Source organism: Pseudophryne corroboree, chromosome 12 (genome assembly GCF_028390025.1).
Source record: "Pseudophryne corroboree isolate aPseCor3 chromosome 12, aPseCor3.hap2, whole genome shotgun sequence".
In the NCBI taxonomy this organism is placed as follows: domain Eukaryota; kingdom Metazoa; phylum Chordata; class Amphibia; order Anura; family Myobatrachidae; genus Pseudophryne; species Pseudophryne corroboree.
The window spans coordinates 158,689,535-158,711,921 of NC_086455.1; the positions used below are offsets into that span (position 1 = coordinate 158,689,535).

Here is a 22,387-nt window from a genome sequence, read left to right on the forward strand (position 1 = left end):
GCCTCTACTCTCATGAGACCCCCCCTGTGTGCGCCATATAACTGCTGTGACACAGAAACCCAGGAAATAGGTGTACACGGGATTATTTATCAATGAGTTTTACCATATGGAACGAGTTTTAAAACTTCTTGTGTATGATAAAGGGTGCTCCAGCCAATCAGCGCCTTTCTGTCATGTGTCAATGCACTGCTGATGCCTTCCTGCCCATTACTGCTGCCAGTCTGTGTGAGGGCTCTCAGCAGGTGGAAAACACATGTGACAAGCAGCAGCAGCAGAGTGTTAGCTCACTGGCACCAACCTGTCCCACTATCCCCCCTCACACTCACACTACAGCAATCAGAGAGGCTACGCCTCCAGGCTGCAGCTTCCCCACCCCCTACTATCTAGCCCCTCCCCAATTCCTGGTTCAAGGTCCGCCCCTATGCCATAACTCCCGCCCCCATACGCATTAATCTCCGCCTCTCATGCAAGCCCGGCCTCCTACCTACTGCTCCGCAGCCGACAGCAGCTCCGCCCCTCATGCAACAGCTCCGCCTCCCTTGACTCACAGGCAGCCCGTTCCCCATACACAAGCCCGACCTCCTGGCGCCCCATGCCGGAGCAGAGGCAGAGTCGGAGTCCGGGGTGGCGGTACTATGGGGCGGGTAGAATTCTACGCGCTGTGGTCGGTGCTGGAGGCACCGCGGCAGATGATCAGGTGGGAGAGTATGTGGTGCCATCGTGCGGCCTAACAGAGGCAGAGTGCGTCTGGTGAGGGGGGTTACTGTGTGATTTTAGCATCTACCGTTACTCTGTATTTATATACCCCATATACCCCCAGTGACCTGCCCATCATACCACAGGTACACCTGTATATTATATATTCCATATTACTCCATATACCCCCCCCCCCCCCCCCAGTGACCTGCCCATCATACCACAGGTACATGTGTATATTATATATTCCATATTACCCCATATACCCCCCAGTGACCTGCCCAGCATACCACAGGTACACCTGTATATTATATATTCCATATTACCCCATATACCCCCAGTGACCTGCCCATCATACCACAGGTACATGTGTATATTATATATTCCATATTACCCCATATACCCCCCAGTGACCTGCCCAGCATACCACAGGTATACCTGTATATTATATATTCCATATTACCCCATATACCCCCAGTGACCTGCCCAGCATACCACAGGTACACCTGTATATTATATATTCCATATTACCCCATATACCCCCCAGTGACCTGCCCAGCATACCACAGGTACACCTGTATATTATATATTCCATATTACCCCATATACCCCCAGTGACCTGCCCAGCATACCACAGGTACACCTGTATATTATATATTCCATATTACCCCATATACCCCCAGTGACCTGCCCATCATACCACAGGTACACCTGTATATTATATATTCCATATTACCCCATATACCCCCCAGTGACCTGCCCAGCATACCACAGGTACACCTGTATATTATATATTCCATATTACCCCATATACCCCACAGTGACCTACCCATCATACCACAGGTACACCTGTGTATTATATATTCCATATTACCCCATATACCCCCAGTGACCTGCCCATCATACCACAGGTACATGTGTATATTATATATTCCATATTACCCCATATACCCCCCAGTGACCTGCCCATCATACCACAGGTACACCTGTATATTATATATTCCATATTACCCCATATACCCCCCAGTGACCTGCCCATCATACCACAGGTACACCTGTATATTATATATTCCATATTACCCCATATACCCCCAGTGACCTGCCCATCATACCACAGGTACATGTGTATATTATATATTCCATATTACCCCATATACCCCCCAGTGACCTGCCCATCATACCACAGGTACACCTGTATATTATATATTCCATATTACCCCATATACCCCCCAGTGACCTGCCCATCACCCTTTTCTCACCACATTTAGGTAGGTGGTGTGGTTGGTAAGTCCAGCTGTTCCTGACGGGGTGACATTCAGCGATTTAGGGGCATCAAAATGAAATGGTACCTGAGCCCCCAACCTAAGAACCTTGTGGCACCTCTGTCTGTGTAATAATATGGGTGAGAGGTGTCAAGCCTTTGAGAGTGTGGAGACGTTGCCTATAGCAACAGATTTTCCTCTGTCATTTATTTAGCACAGTCTATGATTGGTTGCTATGGGCAGTGTCTTCCCTTTATCGCTCTCCAATGCCTGATCCATGTCCCCCGCTACGTATGGATTGATGAAGGTACAGTACCCCTGCCCTGTCGCGGGTGTGGCCCTCTCCTCACAGTACATGTGATCTGTGTGTTCTATGAGTATATGTGTCTCTCTGCAGTAAGGGAAGTCGGATGGGGTTCCAGCTGCCGTTGCCTCTCCCCCTCCCCAAACAGCTGCTGCTCTTCAGCCTGGGGGATTGGACCTCATACACCAGAGACACCGTTGTGACTGCTCAGCTGAGTACGGGGTCCGGCCAGCCGCAGCACATAGGAAAGCTGTCATCTGGCTGCAGGTAATGGACGTCACAAGTGTCCCAGGCCCTACAAGTGGGTCACATACAAGAAACGGTAGTAACGGGGTGTTATGTTGGCAGAACCATACTGTAATGAGATCCCTGGTCCTTGTCTCACCCTGTTACTATGTACCTCTCTGTGTACACCGTCATGGCTGCCCCCAGTCAGAATGATGTAGGACATCACATGCAGGATGGAAGTTCTGGCATTGTGTTGGGTTCTTCACACGTTCTGTTGGTGGCTCATCGTCTCTCCTATCTGTGTCCCTGTAGATCGCTAGTATGGGAGGGCGAGTGGAGCCTGGACATCGTCATGGACTGCGTGAAACTGGCGGCTCAGGGAATTCCAGCTAAACTGTTTCTGATTGTAACTGGGAAGGTATCACACGGGAGCACGAGAGGCTCCCACCTGCTGGTCTGTCTGCTGAGTGCCTGCCCTCTTCCTGCCATCCTCCACCACTGGCACCTGTATGACTTCCCATTCACCAATGTCCTCATACTACCAGGATAAAACTGAGACATCTTCCTGCGCTGTGTTGCCCCTCTGCTGTTGGCTACTAACCTGCCCCCTGTTGTGTCTGCTAGTCATCCACCCTCTGCCTTATATCTGCTGTATGCTGGTCACCCACCCTCTGCCTTACATCTGCTGTATGCTGGTCACCCACCCTCTGCCTTACATCTGCTGTATGCTGGTCACCCACCCTCTGCCTTACATCTGCTGTATGCTGGTCACCCACCCTCTGCCTTACATCTGCTGTATGCTGGTCACCCACCCTCTGCCTTACATCTGCTGTATGCTGGTCACCCACCCTCTGCCTTACATCTACTGTATGCTGGTCACCCACCCTCTGCCTTACATCTGCTGTATGCTGGTCACCCACCCTCTGCCTTACATCTGCTGTATGCTGGTCACCCACCCTCTGCCTTACATCTGCTGTATGCTGGTCACCCACCCTCTGCCTTACATCTGCTGTATGCTGGTCACCCACCCTCTGCCTTACATCTGCTGTATGCTGGTCACCCACCCTCTGCCTTACATCTGCTGTATGCTGGTCACCCACCCTCTGCCTTGTATCTGCAGTATGCTGGTCACCCACCCTCTGCCTTACTGGTCACCCACCCTCTGCCTTACATCTGCTGTATGCTGGTCACCCACCCTCTGCCTTACATCTGCTGTATGCTGGTCACACAGCCTCTGCCTTGTATCTGCTGTATGCTGGTCACACACCCTCTGTATGCTGGTCACCCACCCTCTGCCTTACATCTGCTGTATGCTGGTCACCCACCCTCTGCCTTACATCTGCTGTATGCTGGTCACCCACCCTCTGCCTTACATCTGCTGTATGCTGGTCACCAACCCTCTGCCTTACATCTGCTGTATGCTGGTCACCCACCCTCTGCCTTGTATCTGCAGTATGCTGGTCACACAGCCTCTGCCTTGTATCTGCAGTATGCTGGTCACACAGCCTCTGCCGTGTATCTGCTGTATGCTGGTCACACAGCCTCTGCCTTGTATCTGCTGTATGCTGGTCACACAGCCTCTGCCTTGTATCTGCTGTATGCTGGTCATCCAGCCTCTGCCTTGTATCTGCTGTATGCTGGTCACACAGCCTCTGCCTTGTATCTGCAGTATGCTGGTCACCCACCCTCTGCCTTACTGGTCACCCACCCTCTGCCTTACATCTGCTGTATGCTGGTCACCCACCCTCTGCCTTACATCTGCTGTATGCTGGTCACCCACCCTCTGCCTTACATCTGCTGTATGCTGGTCACACAGCCTCTGCCTTGTATCTGCTGTATGCTGGTCACACACCCTCTGTATGCTGGTCACCCACCCTCTGCCTTACATCTGCTGTATGCTGGTCACCCACCCTCTGCCTTACATCTGCTGTATGCTGGTCATCCAGCCTCTGCCTTGTATCTGCTGTATGCTGGTCACCCACCCTCTGCCTTGTATCTGCAGTATGCTGGTCACACAGCCTCTGCCTTGTATCTGCTGTATGCTGGTCACACAGCCTCTGCCGTGTATCTGCTGTATGCTGGTCACACAGCCTCTGCCGTGTATCTGCTGTATGCTGGTCACACAGCCTCTGCCTTGTATCTGCTGTATGCTGGTCACCCAGCCTCTGCCTTGTATCTGCTGTATGCTGGTCACCCAGACTCTGCCTTGTATCTGCTGTATGCTGGTCACCCAGCCTCTGCCTTGTATCTGCTGTATGCTGGTCACACAGCCTCTGCCTTGTATCTGCTGTATGCTGGTCACACAGCCTCTGCCGTGTATCTGCTGTATGCTGGTCACACAGCCTCTGCCTTGTATCTGCTGTATGCTGGTCACACAGCCTCTGCCTTGTATCTGCTGTATGCTGGTCACACAGCCTCTGCCTTGTATCTGCTGTATGCTGGTCATCCAGCCTCTGCCTTGTATCTGCTGTATGCTGGTCATCCAGCCTCTGCCTTGTATCTGCTGTATGCTGGTCACACAGCCTCTGCCTTGTATCTGCAGTATGCTGGTCACACAGCCTCTGCCTTGTATCTGCTGTATGCTGGTCACACAGCCTCTGCCGTGTATCTGCTGTATGCTGGTCACACAGCCTCTGCCGTGTATCTGCTGTATGCTGGTCACACAGCCTCTGCCGTGTATCTGCTGTATGCTGGTCACCCAGCCTCTGCCTTGTATCTGCTGTATGCTGGTCACCCAGACTCTGCCTTGTATCTGCTGTATGCTGGTCACCCAGCCTCTGCCTTGTATCTGCTGTATGCTGGTCACACAGCCTCTGCCTTGTATCTGCTGTATGCTGGTCACACAGCCTCTGCCGTGTATCTGCTGTATGCTGGTCACACAGCCTCTGCCTTGTATCTGCTGTATGCTGGTCACACAGCCTCTGCCTTGTATCTGCTGTATGCTGGTCACACAGCCTCTGCCTTGTATCTGCTGTATGCTGGTCATCCAGCCTCTGCCTTGTATCTGCTGTATGCTGGTCATCCAGCCTCTGCCTTGTATCTGCTGTATGCTGGTCACACAGCCTCTGCCTTGTATCTGCTGTATGCTGGTCACACAGCCTCTGCCTTGTATCTGCTGTATGCTGGTCACACAGCCTCTGCCTTGTATCTGCTGTATGCTGGTCACACAGCCTCTGCCTTGTATCTGCTGTATGCTGGTCACCCACCCTCTGCCTTGTATCTGCTGTATGCTGGTCATCCAGCCTCTGCCTTGTATCTGCTGTATGCTGGTCACACAGCCTCTGCCTTGTATCTGCTGTATGCTGGTCACACAGCCTCTGCCTTGTATCTGCTGTATGCTGGTCACCCACCCTCTGCCTTGTATCTGCTGTATGCTGGTCACCCACCCTCTGCCTTGTATCTGCTGTATGCTGGTCACCCAGCCTCTGCCTTGTATCTGCTGTATGCTGGTCACCCACCCTCTGCCTTGTATCTGCTGTATGCTGGTCATCCAGCCTCTGCCTTGTATCTGCTGTATGCTGGTCACACAGCCTCTGCCTTGTATCTGCTGTATGCTGGTCACACAGCCTCTGCCTTGTATCTGCTGTATGCTGGTCACACAGCCTCTGCCTTGTATCTGCTGTATGCTGGTCACACAGCCTCTGCCTTGTATCTGCTGTATGCTGGTCACACAGCCTCTGCCTTGTATCTGCTGTATGCTGGTCACCCACCCTCTGCCTTGTACATGTGTAGCCATGTTTAGCTTTGCTGTGATGCGGCATGCTGCTTGGCGCACCAGGCTGCGACTATTTTCATCCAGTGAAGACTCCATTCATTCCTATGGACATACATGTGTGAATTAGTCACAGGTACAATAGTTGCACCAGCTGTGCGGCGATACGTGCGCATCGCGCAAAGATGAGTGTGGCTATATCTGTATCACCCCTCCACTGTATGCTGGTCACCTGCCCTCTACCTTGTATCTCCCCTCTGCTGTCTTCTATTATTTCACACTCTGCCTTTTTATCTTCCTTCTGCTGTATGATAGTCACCCGCCCTCTGCCTTGTTTCTCCCCTCTTCTGTATGATAGTCACCCGCCCTCTGCCTTGTTTCTCCCCTCTTCTGTATGATAGTCACCCGCCCTCTGCCTTGTTTCTCCCCTCTTCTGTATGATAGTCACCCGCCCTCTGCCTTGTTTCTCCCCTCTTCTGTATGATAGTCACCCGCCCTCTGCCTTGTTTCTCCCCTCTTCTGTATGATAGTCACCCGCCCTCTGCCTTGTTTCTCCCCTCTTCTGTATGATAGTCACCCGCCCGCTGCCTTGTTTCTCCCCTCTTCTGTATGATAGTCACCCGCCCTCTGCCTTGTTTCTCCCCTCTTCTGTATGATAGTCACCCGCCCTCTGCCTTGTTTCTCTCCTCTGCTGTATGATAGTCACCCGCCCTCTGCCTTGTTTCTCCCCTCTTCTGTATGATAGTCACCCGCCCTCTGCCTTGTTTCTCCCCTCTTCTGTATGATAGTCACCCGCCCTCTGCCTTGTTTCTCCCCTCTTCTGTATGATAGTCACCCGCCCTCTGCCTTGTTTCTCCCCTCTTCTGTATGATAGTCACCCGCCCTCTGCCTTGTTTCTCCCCCCTCTTCTGTATGATAGTCACCCGCCCTCTGCCTTGTTTCTCCCCTCTTCTGTATGATAGTCACCCGCCCTCTGCCTTGTTTCTCCCCTCTTCTGTATGATAGTCACCCGCCCTCTGCCTTGTTTCTCCCCTCTTCTGTATGATAGTCACCCGCCCTCTGCCTTGTTTCTCCCCTCTTCTGTATGATAGTCACCCGCCCTCTGCCTTGTTTCTCCCCTCTTCTGTATGATAGTCACCCGCCCTCTGCCTTGTTTCTCCCCTCTTCTGTATGATAGTCACCCGCCCTCTGCCTTGTTTCTCCCCTCTTCTGTATGATAGTCACCCGCCCTCTGCCTTGTTTCTCCCCTCTTCTGTATGATAGTCACCCGCCCTCTGCCTTGTTTCTCCCCTCTTCTGTATGATAGTCACCCGCCCTCTGCCTTGTTTCTCCCCTCTTCAGTATGCTAGTCACCCGCCCTCTGCCTTGTTTCTCCCCTCTTCTGTATGATGGTCACCCGCCCTCTGCCTTGTTTCTCTCCTCTGCTGTATGCTGGTCACCCGCCCTCTGCCTTGTTTCTCTCCTCTGCTGTATGCTAGTCACCCGCCCTCTGCCTTGTTTCTCCCCTCTGCTGTATGCTAGTCACCCGCCCTCTGCGTTGTATCTCTCCTCTGCTGTATGCTGGTCAACCCACCCTCTGCTTTGTGTCTCTCCTCTTATTTATGCTGATCATCTACCTACTAGACTCCCGCCCCCTGCTGGTCATCCACTCCCTGCCCTGAATCTACCTTCGCTTGTCACTCGCCCTTGCCTGGTTTTCTTTCTGTAGTATGCTGGTAACCTGTCCGTGCAGTGTCTTCCCTTTGCTGGTGACCTGCCCCTGCGGAGTCTTCCCTCTGCTGGTCACCTGCCCTCTGCATTGGGTCTTCCCTCTGCTGGTCACCAGCCCCCTTCTGGTCACCCACCCTCCTGCGCTGGGTCTTCCCTCTGCTGGTCACCTGCCCCCTGTGATGGGTCTTCCCTCTGCTGGTCACCCGCCCCCTGCGCTGGGTCTAGCCTCTGCTGGTCACCTGTCCTCCTGCACTGTGTCTTCCCTCTGCTGGTCACCTGCCCTCCTGCACTATGTCTTCCCTCTGCTGGTCACCTGCCCTCCTGCGCTGGGTCTTCCCTCTGCTGGTCACCCGCCCCCTGCGCTGGGTCTTCCCTCTGCTGGTCACCCGCCCCCTGCGCTGGGTCTAGCCTCTGCTGGTCACCTGCCCTCCTGCACTATGTCTTCCCTCTGCTGGTCACCTGCCCTCTGTGTTGTCTTCCCTCAGGTCATGAAAGGTTCGGGGTTCAGTAGCAGCACTCCAGCCAGGAAAAGACTTAGTGTGGGACCACCCAGTAGCCCACTGCTCTCGGAGAGCACTATCGCCCACGTGAGAATACTGGAAGCTCCAAGAGAGGTGCGTATCCGAATGCCCTGAGAGTGGCACTTGTTTGGGTTCTGCACGATGTGTACAATATATTATATGCCATGTATTATCACTGTGACCCTATAACTGGGAAAGCTTATAATGCATGGGTGTGGATGAATTTGCCTCGGGAAGGGACATGCTCACAAGTGTATGACCATTCTTCTTTACAGGAGAAAGATCATAGTGCAGAGGGCCCCCAGCTGGCTACCAGCGCCATACTGAAAGACTCGCCCCCTCTAAAGAAAGCTGCTTTAAATCTGCCCCCCATCCTCAAGGAAGCGGCGGCAGGAGGGCAAGATCCTTACAGGAGAGCAAACGTAATACCCAGAAATCCCAGGAGACTACGCTTTGGTAGCAAAGGCTCTGAGGATGGCACCCCCGGGGCAGGTAAGTGGTCAATATGACTCTCAAGGTAGGCTAGCTATGGGGAGAACCGCCAAGCTCTACCATCCTCAAGGAATCATGGTCCCCATGCATACAGTAGGCACAGCATTTGGGGGGGGACACTGTCCCTGAACATGATGTGGTGGCATAGACACATAGCAAAGATACCCCATATCACTGTTGTTCCTCTGCCCACTCCTGACCCAATTCTGTCTTTCTGTGCCTGCTCCTGCCCCAGCTCTGAATTTCTCCACCCACTTCTGCTATGGTGTCTTTATTTCCCTGTGTGCTCCTGCCCCGGGTCTGCCCTTCCCTGCCCCGGGTCTGCCCTTCCCTGCCCCGGGTCTGCCCTTCCCTGCCCCGGGTCTGCCCTTCCCTGCCCCGGGTCTGCCCTTCCCTGCCCCGGGTCTGCCCTTCCCTGCCCCGGGTCTGCGCTTCCCTGCCCCGGGTCTGCGCTTCCCTGCCCCGGGTCTGCCCTTCCCTGCCCCGGGTCTGCCCTTCCCTGCCCCGGGTCTGCGCTTCCCTGCCCCGGGTCTGCGCTTCCCTGCCCCGGGTCTGCGCTTCCCTGCCCCGGGTCTGCGCTTCCCTGCCCCGGGTCTGCGCTTCCCTGCCCCGGGTCTGCCCTTCCCTGCCTCGGGTCTGCCTTTCTCTGCCTCGGGTCTGCCTTTCCCTGCCTGCTCCTGCCCCGGGTCTGCCTTTCCCTGCCTGCTCCTGCCCCGGGTCTGCCTTTCCCTGCCTGCTCCTGCCCCGGGTCTGCCTTTCCCTGCCTGCTCCTGCCCCGGGTCTGCCTTTCCCTGCCTGCTCCTGCCCCGGGTCTGCCTTTCCCTGCCTGCTCCTGCCCCGGGTCTGCCTTTCCCTGCCTGCTCCTGCCCCGGGTCTGCCTTTCCCTGCCTGCTCCTGCCCCGGGTCTGCCTTTCCCTGCCTGCTCCTGCCCCGGGTCTGCCTTTCTCTGCCTGCTCCTGCCCGGGTCTGCCTTTCTCTGCCTGCTCCTGCCCCTGGCCTGTCTTTCCCTGCCTGCTCCTGCCCGGGTCTGTCTTTCTCTGCCTGCTCCTGCCCCGGGTCTGTCTTTCCCTGCCTGCTCCTGCCCCGGGTCTGTCTTTCCCTGCCTGCTCCTGCCCCGGGTCTGTCTTTCCCTGCCTGCTCCTGCCCCGGGTCTGCCTTTCTCTGACTGCTCCTGCCCCGGGTCTGCCTTTCTCTGACTGCTCCTGCCCCCGGTCTGCCTTTCCCTGCCCATACCTGCCACAGGGTTTACCTACACATTGCTGCCATGGGGTGTACTTTCCCTGCCCTCGGTCTGCCTTTACCTACTCACACCTGCCACAGGGTGTATATTTCCCTGCCCGCTCTTGCCCTTAGGTATACCTTTCCCTGCCCGTACACCCACCACAGGGTGTATATTTCCCTGCCCGCTCTTGCCCTTAGGTATACCTTTCCCTGCCCGCACACCCACCACAGGGTGTACCTTTCCCTGCCCGCTCTTACCTTGGGTCTTACTTTCCCTGCCTGCTTTCGCTCTTAGGTATACCTTTCCCTGCCCGCACACCTACCACAGGGTGTATCTTTCTCTGCCCGCTCTTGCCCCTAGGTATACCTTTTCCTGCCTGCACACCCACCACAGGGTATACCTTTCCCTGCCCGCACCTGCCACAGGGCGTACCTTTCCCTGCCCGCTCTTGCCCTTAGGTATACCTTTTCCTGCCCGCACACCCACCACAGGGTGTATCTTTCTCTGCCCGCTCTTGCCCCTAGGTATACCTTTCCCTGCCCCTGCTAAAACAGTATTAGGGATTTGCTGAATACCAGCGCTTATGCTACAGGCTCTGCCAGACCGAATCAGAGTCGCACCACAAAGCCTAGGAAGGGGTTACAGATGTACATCTGACTCCCTGTGTGTCTGAGGACAGACTTCACACTTCTTCTTTTCAGTGAGTCACTTCCTCCCCCCTTCCTGCACCGCTCAGACCTCCCCACTCTCCTTCCTTCCTCTGTGTGTCCTGTACATCTAGCCCAGTCATTGCATGTGCGTTCAGGACAGCGTGGAAATAGCGTCTACTCATTAGATTATCTGTAATGCTCTTTATGTGTTATTTGTGGTGTTACATACTGGATATGGCATGTACAGCATTGGCTTGTAATAAAAAAGTATTTTTTGCATGAAGAAATAAGTCCCTATAAAATATATTCTCAATTGGCTGAATCGCTTGCTAGAAAGACAAAACAAAAACTCTCATCCATACAAGAATCCTGGAGTCGTAGTACCCCTATGTTTCTACATTGTGTATCCCCGCAGTTTACCCCTCTGCACGGTGGTGGCAGAGCGTCTGCCTTTGTGATCCAGATACAGCCGTTCTGATTGGTGGAGAAGGAGCCAATGAGAAGCCCTGTCGGGACTCCCTGTGGAAGCTGGAAATAGGTACACGTTCCTCCCAGTGGTTTTCGAACTGTGTGCCGTGGTGCCTCGGGTGCCCTGGGTTGGTGATCCAGGACCAATTCCAATTATTTATGGTCAATGTAATAGGCAAAACCAGTTCTTGTCGCTTCCAATCATAAAATATGTGGACAAACAGAAGTGAATCCTGTCCCTCACCACATAACGGACCCTAAAGACGACGTATAAACACATTGACTTCATTTAATATTCTTTTCTGAATTTCTCAATAAGAAACTCTTGGCCTAAGGGGGCCGTGTAAACAATTCTGATACTCTAGGGCACCGTGATTCAGAAAAGTTTGGGAACCACCGAACTACACACTGTGGGCCTAATTCAGACCTGACCGATGTTGTGTGAATTCACACAGCGGCCGATTATCGAACAACTGCGCATGCGTACGGATGGTAATGCGCGGGGACGATATTTAGTATATTTGCGGCTATATCCCCGTAAGAACACCCGGTTTTAGGGTTTAGCCACAAGTATTAAGTAACACCTGCATGTAAGAAGGTGGGACCGCAGCCGGTATCTCCGATACCTACTGCAATCCCTCCATTGCTGGCCGCGGCCGCATCCCCCCGTAGGTTTCTATGGGGGATGCGATGCTGCTAGGTTTACCAATATCCGGAATGCGATGCATTCCCGATATTGATCCCCGCAGCTACCGGTAGCCCATTGTAGCCTATAAACTACAGATCGCACTTGTAGGCGGCAGTGACCTCCGTGCAGGGGTGGTCTTGAGTATGCCGCCGGCCGGGATACCGGCGACCAGCATACCAGCGGCGGGATCCCGACCGCCAGCCACTCATACTACACCCCTGTGCAGCGTGGTCAGAGCTGACTGTGCATGCGCAGACTCCCCGGCAGCCCACCCAGCACATTGCATGGCGAGAGTCCTTTCGGAAGCCCTGTTCCTGCATGTGCTGGGTAATGCATCCAGCCAATAGGATTGCCTATTGCAATGCGTTCCAGGGCGGTAAGATCCCGTCCAGATCACCTTCATTATGCGATCCTTGATAAATGTGCCCCTTAGTCCTTACAGACAGACGCAGGCATTGGCTGGATTTTGAATCCCAGGATGTAACGGTGTCCCTGGCGGTCTGGATTCCCGGCTGGGCTGATTTCTAAGGGGGCCATTCATCATTAAATATTTGTGGCTTATTACCCTGATAACACCCGTTTCAGGCTTCTATTCATTAATATAATGTCCTATTAATGGCCAACGCACAATCCTGTTCATTGCAGCTGTGATGCACAAACACTTAATTTGTATTATAATGTGCAAAGTTCCATTGACACTCAGGAGGTCATTTTTAGTTGTCCTGCGTTCAGATAGTCGCCGCCTACAGGGGGAGTGTATTTTAGTCGTGTAACTGTGCGTTCCTATGTGTTAGCAGAGCTGCAAAAAATCAGTGTGTGCAGTCTCTGCGCAGCCCAGGACTTACTCCTCAAGTGCGATAGAATTCTGCTGATCTGTGTCAGAGCTGACGTCCGACACCCTCCCTGAAAACGCTTGATACCACCTGCGTTTTTCCAGACACTCCCTGAAAACGGTCAGTTGCCACCCAGAAACGGCCTCTTCCTGTCAATCACCTTGCGAACGCCCGTGCGATCGGCTTTATCGCACCATCCCTTCGCTGGCCAGCGATGCCTGTTGCTGTTGTTTGGCGCGCCTGCGCGTTGTGGTGGATGCGCACCTAGGATCTGATCACCCACTGTGCGATTGTACTCGTATACTGAGCTGCAGAAACAGGCTGGAAAAAAGTATACTGTCCGGGTTGAGGCAGGTAGGGACACTCGGGTCATCACACCTAGTCTGGGAATTCCATTCCCCCAACTTTTCGGAAGTTCATAGAAGACCTCTTTTAATAGTTTCCATATTGCTAAGTGAGTCTCACAGTCTCAAACCCCTAATGTCCTTCTCATGTCCCATTTGTCCCGATCAGACAGTGACTTCTGGTTCCAGATGGACAGCTTGTGTTCCGGCTCTGCTCCGCAGTGTTCCCGGGGCCACACCGCAACCTTCGACCCCGAAACCAAGAAAGTGTTTGTGTATGGAGGGATGAGGGAGAGCCGTTGGTTCAGCAACGTGTATATGCTGGACACTTTGGACTGGAAGTGGACGTTGGTCACAGTGAGTATTGGCCATCTCTGTGAGTGCACAGTGTAAAGATCAGTAACTCACACTGCCTTCCATCTTACTCCAGGCGGTGGGAAAGGTCCCCACGTTGTCCTACCACAGTGCCACCATGTACCAACGAGAGCTCTACGTGTTTGGGGGTCTGTGTCCCCAGACAGGGACCGACTCTGGATCCTCCACCAATTCTCTTTATATCTTCAACCCGGAGTACAAGATCTGGTACCAGCCCATCGTGGAAGGAGAGAGGCCGCTGCCCCGATTCGGGTGAGTAACCAACGCAGCCGTAGATCAGGGTTAAAATCGTCTTTCAGTCAAGAAGAATAATTGTGGCTGGATTAGAGCTGTTGAGAGAAGAGTAAACCGATCCATAGAATGATGTTGCTGCACTAAGAGGCGGTCGTTGGTTGTTGAAGGTCCATGTTGTTTGGTGTAAGGGGTCTTACCTCTCTGCTATCCCGTTCTAGTCACAGCTCCACGCTCCTGGGAAACCGTCTAGTCCTGTTTGGAGGTCGGCGCTCTCCTTCGACGGTTTATCTGAACGATGTGCATATTCTGGACCTGGGTGAGTGTAAGTCCGGCAATCTCACATTACTCCGTTCCGTGTCCAGCACATACACTGTGCATCTAATTCATACGTAAAGGCCCCAATCTACTCAACAATTCCTTCTTCCACAGGTTACATGGAATACACAGCCGTGTCCCTCTCACCTTCCACCGAGAAGCCGTCCCCACGCTGGTGAGATATCTCTGTCACTCTACAACTGGGGTGGGGGGGGGGGGGGCGGTCTCTGCTGTCATCTCATGTGCTAGTGGGCGAGACCCCCAGAGCTGTCTATAGATTTATCAGTAAATGACCTTCCTCGCAGTTGGGTGAATCAAAATCTCTAGCACTGCGCCTCACGGCAGGTAATTGCCGTCTTTATATCTCGCTGCACTGTTAGTCCTAGGCTGTTGCACTTTCGGCCCACAGAAGCCTTTCTGCCGGCTCTTGGGCTGAATGCGGCTCTCCAAGGATTCTGTGACCTGGCACACCCCAGAAACTCTGGCGTAGACATTGTTAATATGGTTCAGCCTGTGACGATGGCTCATAGTTTCCATGTGAACCACGCTGCGTTACTTACCACTGTGCAATTCCTGCTTCTACCACAACACTATAAGTAACATGGGAACAGGAGAGGCGCAGCATGTGGGCGCTATCTGTACTCTGATCCCGTCGCTTATCCGCTCGTTATGCCTGCAGATTACTAGCACTGTGAACGCCAGGTGCAGACATAAGCAGCAGATAAACGAAAGCATCGCTGCCCCTCTTCCCAAACCTATACTGATGCATAAAACCAAATTCCATCCCCTCAAGCTCCAGACATTCATATTAATCTGATGAAAAGTGATGGTAGAAGGAAGTGATACTATTAGGACCCGAGTCTATAGGTTTACATCAATACAAAATAAACCAGTAACACATGAAAGGAGCGCTAGGACCGCTGGCCCTTTGTCTGCCGACACCGTTGTGACATTCAGGGGTAGGGATAGTCTGTAGCGGTAGAAGAGCCCAGGTATTAAGGGACTGATTCCCATTTGTTCGCCAATACCTACACAGCTGCGATTTTTCGGTCTACGGACAATGAGAAAAAATAAGATTTTACTTACCGATAAATCTATTTCTCATAGTCCGTAGTGGATGCTGGGACTCCGTCAGGACCATGGGGAATAGCGGCTCCGCAGGAGACAGGGCACAAAATTTAAAAGTTTGACCACTAGGTGGTGTGTACTGGCTCCTCCCCCTATGACCCTTTTCCAAGCCTCAGTTAGGATACTGTGCCCGGGACGAGCGTACACAATAAGGAAGGATTTTGAATCCCGGGTAAGACTCAAACCAGCCACACCAATCACACCGTACAACTTGTGATCTGAACCCAGTTAACAGCATGATAACAGAGGAGCCTCTGAAAAGATGGCTCACAACAATAAACAACCCGATTTTTTTGTAATAATAACTATGTACAAGTATTGCAGACAATCCGCACTTGGGATGGGCGCCCAGCATCCACTACGGACTATGAGAAATAGATTTATCGGTAAGTAAAATCTTATTTTCTCTGACGTCCTAGTGGATGCTGGGACTCCGTCAGGACCATGGGGATTATACCAAAGCTCCCAAACGGGCGGGAGAGTGCGGATGACTCTGCAGCACCGAATGAGAGAACTCCAGGTCCTCCTTAGCCAGGGTATCAAATTTGTAGAATTTTACAAACGTGACTGTTTTCCCCTGACCACGTAGCTGCTCGGCAGAGTTGTAATGCCGAGACCCCTCGGGCAGCTGCCCAAGATGAGCCCACCTTCCTTGTGGAGTGGGCATTGACAGATTTAGGCTGTAGCAGGCCTGCCACAGAATGTGCCAGTTGAATTGTGCTACAAATCCAACGAGCAATCGTCTGCTTAGAAGCAGGAGCACCCATCTTGTTGGGTGCATATAGTATAAACAGCGAGTCAGATTTTCTGACTCCAGCCGTCCTTGAAATATATATTTTCAATGCTCTGACAACGTCAAGCAACTTGGAATCCTCCAAATCGCTAGTAGCCGCAGGCACCACAATAGGCTGGTTCAGGTGAAACGCTGATACCACCTTAGGCAGAAAATGAGGGCGCGTCCTCAATTCTGCCCTGTCCGAATGGAAAATCAGATATGGGCTTTTATACGACAAAGCCGCCAATTCTGACACTCTCCTGGCTGAAGCCAGGGCCAGTAGCATGGTTACTTTCCATGTAAGATATTTCAAATCTACCGATTTGAGTGGCTCAAACCAATGGGATTTGAGAAAATCCAAAACTACATTGAGATCCCACGGTGCCACTGGGGGCACAAACGGGGGCTGTATATGTAGTACTCCTTTTACAAAAGTCTGGACTTCAGGAACTGAAGCCAATTCTTTCTGGAAGAAAATCGACAGGGCCGAAATTTGAACCTTAATGGACCCTAATTTGAGGCCCATAGATAATCCTGTTTGCAGGAAATGTAGGAATCGACCCAGTTGAAATTCCTCTGTCGGGGCCTTCCTGGCCTCACACCACGCAACATATTTTCTCCAAATGCGGTGATAATGTTGTGCAGTCACCTCCTTCCTGGCTTTGACCAGGGTAGGGATGACCTCTTCCGGAATGCCTTTTTCCTTTAGGATCCGGCGTTCAACCGCCATGCCGTCAAACGCAGCCGCGGTAAGTCTTGGAATAGACACGGTCCCTGCTGAAGCAGATCCCTTCTTAGAGGTAGAGGCCACGGATCTTCCGTGAGCATCTCCTGAAGTTCCGGGTACCAAGTCCTTCTTGGCCAGTCCGGAGCCACTAGTATCGTTCTTACTCCCCTTTGCCGTATAATTCTCAGTACCTTGGGTATGAGAGGCAGAGGAGGGAACACATACACTGACTGGTACACCCATGGTGTTACCAGAGCGTCCACAGCTATTGCCTGAGGATCTCTTGACCTGGCGCAATACCTGTCCAGTTTTTTGTTGAGGCGGGACGCCATCATGTCCACCATTGGTCTTTCCCAATGGACCACAATCATGTGGAAGACTTCTGGATGAAGTCCCCACTCTCCCGGGTGAAGATCGTGTCTGCTGAGGAAGTCTGCTTCCCAGTTGTCCACTCCCGGAATGAACACTGCCGACAGTGCTATCACATGATTTTCCGCCCAGCGAAGAATCCTTGCAGCTTCTGCCATTGCCCTCCTGCTTCTTGTGCCGCCCTGTCTGTTTACGTGGGCGACTGCCGTGATGTTGTCCAACTGGATCAACACCGGCTGACCCTGAAGCAGAGGTTTTGCCAGGCTTAGAGCATTGTAGATTGCTCTTAGTTCCAGTATATTTATGTGAAGAGACGTTTCCAGGCTTGACCACACGCCCTGGAAGTTTCTTCCTTGTGTGACCGCTCCCCAGCCTCTCAGGCTGGCATCCGTGGTCACTAGGACCCAGTTCTGTATGCCGAATCTGCGGCCCTCCAACAAATGAGCACTCTGCAACCACCATAGCAGAGAGACCCTTGTCCTTGTCGACAATTTTATCCGCTGATGCATCTGCCGATGCGATCCGGACCATTTGTCTAGCAGATCCCACTGAAAAATTCGTGCATGGAATCTGCCGAATGGAATCGCTTCGTAAGAAGCCACCATTTTTCCCAGGACTCTTGTGCATTGATGCACAGACACTGTCCCTGGTTTTAGGAGGTTCCTGACTAGTTCGGATAACTCCCTGGCTTTCTCCTCTGGAAGAAATACCTTTTTCTGAACAGTGTCCAGAATCATCCCTAGGAACATCAGACGTGTCGTCGGGATCTCGAAGAAGGATCATCATTTCGGCCATCACCTTGGTAAAGACCCTGGGTGCCGTGGACAATCCAAACGGCAGCGTCTGAAACTGATAATGACAGTTTTGTACCACGAACCTGAGGAACCCTTGGTGTGAAGGGCAAATTGGGACATGAAGGTAAGCATCCTTGATGTCCAAGGACACCATAAAATCCCCTTCTTCCAGATTCGCTATCACTGCTCTGAGTGACTCCATCTTGAACTTGAATTTTTGTATGTACAGGTTCAGAGATTTCAGATTTAAAATAGGTCTTACCGAGCCGTCCGGCTTCGGTACCACAAATAGCGTGGAGTAATACCCCTTTCCCTGTTGTAGAAGGGGTACCTTAACTATCACCTGCTGAGAATACAGCTTGTGAATGGCTTCCAATACCGTCGCCCTGTCGGAGGGAGACGTTGGCAAAGCAGACTTTAGGAACCGGCGAGGGGGAGACTTCTCGAATTCCAACCTGTAACCCTGAGATACTACCTGCAGGATCCAGGGGTCCACCTGCGAGTGAGCCCACTGTGCGCTGAAATTCTTGAGGCGACCCCCCACCGCCCCTGAGTCCGCTTGTAAGGTCCCAGCGTCATGCTGAGGCCTTTGCAGAAGCCGGGGAGGACTTCTGCTCCTGGGAAGGGGCTGCTTGGTGCAGTCTCTTACCCTTTCCTTTGCCTCGGGGCAAATATGAATGTCCTTTTGCTCGCTTGTTCTTATAGGAACGAAAGGACTGCGGCTGAAAAGACTGCGTCTTTTTCTGTTGGGAGGGGACTTGAGGTAAAAAGGTGGACTTCCCGGCTGTTGCCGTGGCTACCAAATCCGATAGACCGACCCCAAATAATTCCTCCCCTTTATACGGTAATACTTCCATATGCCGTTTGGAATCCGCATCGCCTGACCACTGTCGTGTCCATAGACTTCTTCTGGCAGATATGGACATCGCACTTACTCTTGATGCCAGAGTGCAGATATCTCTCTGTGCATCTCGCATATAAAGGAATGCATCCTTTAATTGCTCTATAGTCAATAAAATACTGTCCCTATCCAGGGTATCAATATTTTCAGTCAGGGACTCCGACCAAGCCACCCCAGCACTGCACATCCAGGCTGAGGCGATTGCTGGTCGCAGTATAACACCAGTATGTGTGTATATACTTTTTAGAGTATTTTCCAGCCTCCTATCAGCTGGATCCTTGAGGGCGGCCGTATCAGGAGACTGTAACGCCACTTGTTTGGATAAATGTGTGAGCGCCTTGTCCACCCTAGGGGGTGTTTCCCAGCGCGCCCTAACCTCTGGCGGGAAAGGGTATAATGCCAATAACTTCTTTGAAATTAGCAGTTTTTTATCAGGGGTAACCCACGCTTCATCACACACGTCATTCAATTCCTCTGATTCAGGAAAAACTACAGGTAGTTTTTTCAGACCCCACATAATACCCCTTTTTGTGGTACTTGCAGTATCAGAGATATGCAAAGCCTCCTTCATTGCCGTGATCATATAACGTGTGGCCCTACTGGAAAATACGTTCGTTTCTTCACCGTCGACACTAGATTCGGTGTCTGGGTCTGTGTCGACCGACTGAGGCAAAGGGCGTTTTACAGCCCCTGACGGTGTTTGAGACGCCTGTACAGGTGCTAATTGGTTTGCCGGTCGTCTCATGTCGTCAACCGACTTTTGCAGCGTGCTGACATTATCACGTAATTCCATAAACAAAGCCATCCATTCCGGTGTCGACTCCCTAGGGGGTGACATCACCATTACCGGCAATTGCTCCGCCTCCACACCAACATCGTCCTCATACATGTCGACACACACGTACCGACACACAGCAGACACACAGGGAATGCTCTGATAGAAGACAGGACCCCACTAGCCCTTTGGGGAGACAGAGGGAGAGTTTGCCAGCACACACCAAAGCGCTATAATTATATAGGAACAACCTTATATAAGTGTTGTTTCCTTATAGCTGCTTAAATATATATAATATCGCTAAAAAATGCCCCCCCTCTCTGTTTTTTACCCTGTTTCTGTAGTGCAGTGCAGGGGAGAGCCTGGGAGCCTTCCTAGCAGCGGAGCTGTGTAGGAAAATGGCGCTGTGTGCTGAGGAGATAGGCCCCGCCCCCTATTCCGGCGGGCTCTTCTCCCGGTTTTTCTGAGACCTGGCAGGGGTGAAATACATCCATATAGCCTCAGGGACTATATGTGATGTATTCTTTTTTGTCAGAAAGGTAATCTCATTGCTGCCCAGGGCGCCCCCCCCCAGCGCCCTGCACCCTCCGTGACCGCTGGTGTGAAGTGTGCCTGAGCGCAATGACGCACAGCTGCAGTGCTGTGCGCTACCTCATGAAGACTGAAAAGCCTTCAGCCGCCGGTTTCTGGACCTCTTCTTACTTCGGCATCTGCAAGGGGGTCGGCGGCGCGGCTCCGGTGACCCATCCAGGCTGTACCTGTGATCGTCCCTCTGGAGCTAGTGTCCAGTAGCCTAAGAAGCAAATCCATCCTGCACGCAGGTGAGTTCACTCCTTCTCCCCTAGGTCCCTCGTTGCAGTGAGCCTGTTGCCAGCAGGACTCACTGAAAATCAGAAACCTATCAAAACTTTTACTCTAAGCAGCTCTTTATGAGAGCCACCTAGATTGCACCCTGCTCGGACGGGCACAAAAACCTAACTGAGGCTTGGAGGAGGGTCATAGGGGGAGGAGCCAGTACACACCACCTAGTGGTCAAACTTTTAAATTTTGTGCCCTGTCTCCTGCGGAGCCGCTATTCCCCATGGTCCTGACGGAGTCCCAGCATCCAATAGGACGTCAGAGAAACGTAAGTGTAGCAGCCGCACGGAAACAAACTGACACCCTCCGGACCCATTGCAACATCTCGGCAGTCGCAACGTTGACTCCCTGAGTAAGCCCCATAGTAACGCAGGATGGCCGCGGGATCTGAGATGCTGAACGCCCCAAGTCTGTCAGTCACTTGCCTATATATCCTCACTCTGCGCAGTGTGACCGCGACGAATGTGAGTCCGCTGATAATCACCCAACTGCGCAAACATTGACATTGTGTGCAAATTGGAATCAGGCCCTGAGGACCCTCTAGGCTGGTTCCTGAGCCGCCATCTTTGTTATCACCAGATCCCGCCCACTTGTGCCAATAGCAATGAAGAAATTAATGTATTCTAAACGCTCTGTGATCTCCCCCCTGACCCCCTCCCCGAATATCCCGCTACTGTCCTCATTACATCCTTTCTACCCTGCCCTGTGTTTTCATCTCGGCAGCTTCCACGCCGCTATGCAGCTGTCTGAGCATAAGCTCCTGATCCACGGAGGATGTTCCGGAACCGGGGCCCTGAGAGACGCCTTCATTTTTAACCTCGGTAAGTGTTAGGGCTCCGGTGGAAGCTCCGATAAAAGTCTGGAGTTTCTGCTTTTCCTCACTGGCAACTTCCTTTAATCTGGGGCCATAAGTACCAGCGTGCCATTCCTCTGGGGCCCCGAAAGAGGTGGCTTCCAGCAGGCTGTATTCAATGGGGTAAATTTACTAAAGCTTCTAAAACAGAGATTTGGTGATGTTGCCCATAGCAACCAATCAGATGCGGTTTATAATTTCTCTATTGCCTTTTAGAAAATGTTAAACAGCATCTGATTGGTTGCTATGGGCAACTTCACCAATTCTCTGTTTTAGAAGCTTTAGTAAATTTTTCCCCAATATCTAGAGACGCTACCTGAGGTCTCTAGCCACAGGTGGGTGTGGATCGTCGGGTCGACAATCAATAGGTCGGCCGTTATTGGTCGACACGGTCATTAGGTCGGCTGAGACCCCACAAGCGGCAGGCCCTCCCCATGTTTAAGGCTCCTCTATAAGCTATCACCTTAGTCACGATGAGAACGTTTTGACACACTTACTAATGTGCGATATCTCTGCTCTGACCACAGACACCGCGTCCTGGAGCTCTGTCACGTTTGGGGCGAGCTCCCAGCTGCCTCGGGCCGGCCACTCCTTGCTGAACCTCACCTCCTCCCACCTGACAGACTCTGACAAGGAGAAGCGTGGAAAGCGGAGCATGTGCAGGGTCCTCATCATCGGGGGGTCTGATGGTGCTGGAAACTTCTATAGTGACACCCCCAAGTTCAAGCTGGACGTGGGTACTTAGCGGAGGTCGTCTTTATATATAAATATGAAATCTGTTGTCACTGTCAATCAGCTACAGAAGGGACAGTGGATGGGGGGGAGGGGGGCTATTTTATTACAAAATCGGCTGCACCAAAGAGTTGTACAGTAGATTTTTCACAATGCAGTGACAGTGAGTGGCCACTAGAGGGAGCTGTGGGGGCAGTGTTATTGTGCTATCACCTTGTGTTTTCACTAACAGCGATGTATTATTATTATGCTATAGCGTTTCTTCCTTAGAGGAGGTGGAGTGTGCGTACGTCTGAATTGTTAGGTGTTGGTGGTGTAAGAGTGCTCCGAGATAGCCGGTGTGGCTGACACGAGGTCACCAAGAGCAGTGGGTGCCCTCATACGTAATGTTTCATAAACGTGGACCCTGCCACATATACAG

The 22,387-nt window shown here is 52.3% G+C and overlaps 1 protein-coding gene across 2 annotated transcripts; it reads left to right on the plus strand.

The window, feature by feature from the left end:
- The first annotated feature begins 451 nt into the window (after nucleotides 1-451).
- Nucleotides 452-22,217, plus strand: LOC134981093 (uncharacterized). 2 transcript variants are annotated; one of them, XM_063948244.1, is made up of 12 exons: nucleotides 452-697; nucleotides 2,356-2,529; nucleotides 2,803-2,908; nucleotides 8,398-8,526; nucleotides 8,709-8,925; nucleotides 11,213-11,335; nucleotides 13,300-13,487; nucleotides 13,561-13,757; nucleotides 13,958-14,061; nucleotides 14,169-14,229; nucleotides 21,105-21,202; nucleotides 21,762-22,217. In XM_063948244.1, the coding sequence occupies exons 1-12, from the start codon at nucleotides 465-467 to the stop codon at nucleotides 21,977-21,979; spliced, it is 1,848 nt and encodes a 615-aa protein (XP_063804314.1). In that variant the 5' UTR covers nucleotides 452-464; the 3' UTR covers nucleotides 21,980-22,217. The 2 variants fall into 2 exon arrangements, with proteins under 2 accessions (XP_063804314.1, XP_063804315.1); XM_063948245.1 differs by having other exon boundaries at nucleotides 13,958-14,055.
- Nucleotides 22,218-22,387: the final 170 nt, after the last annotated feature.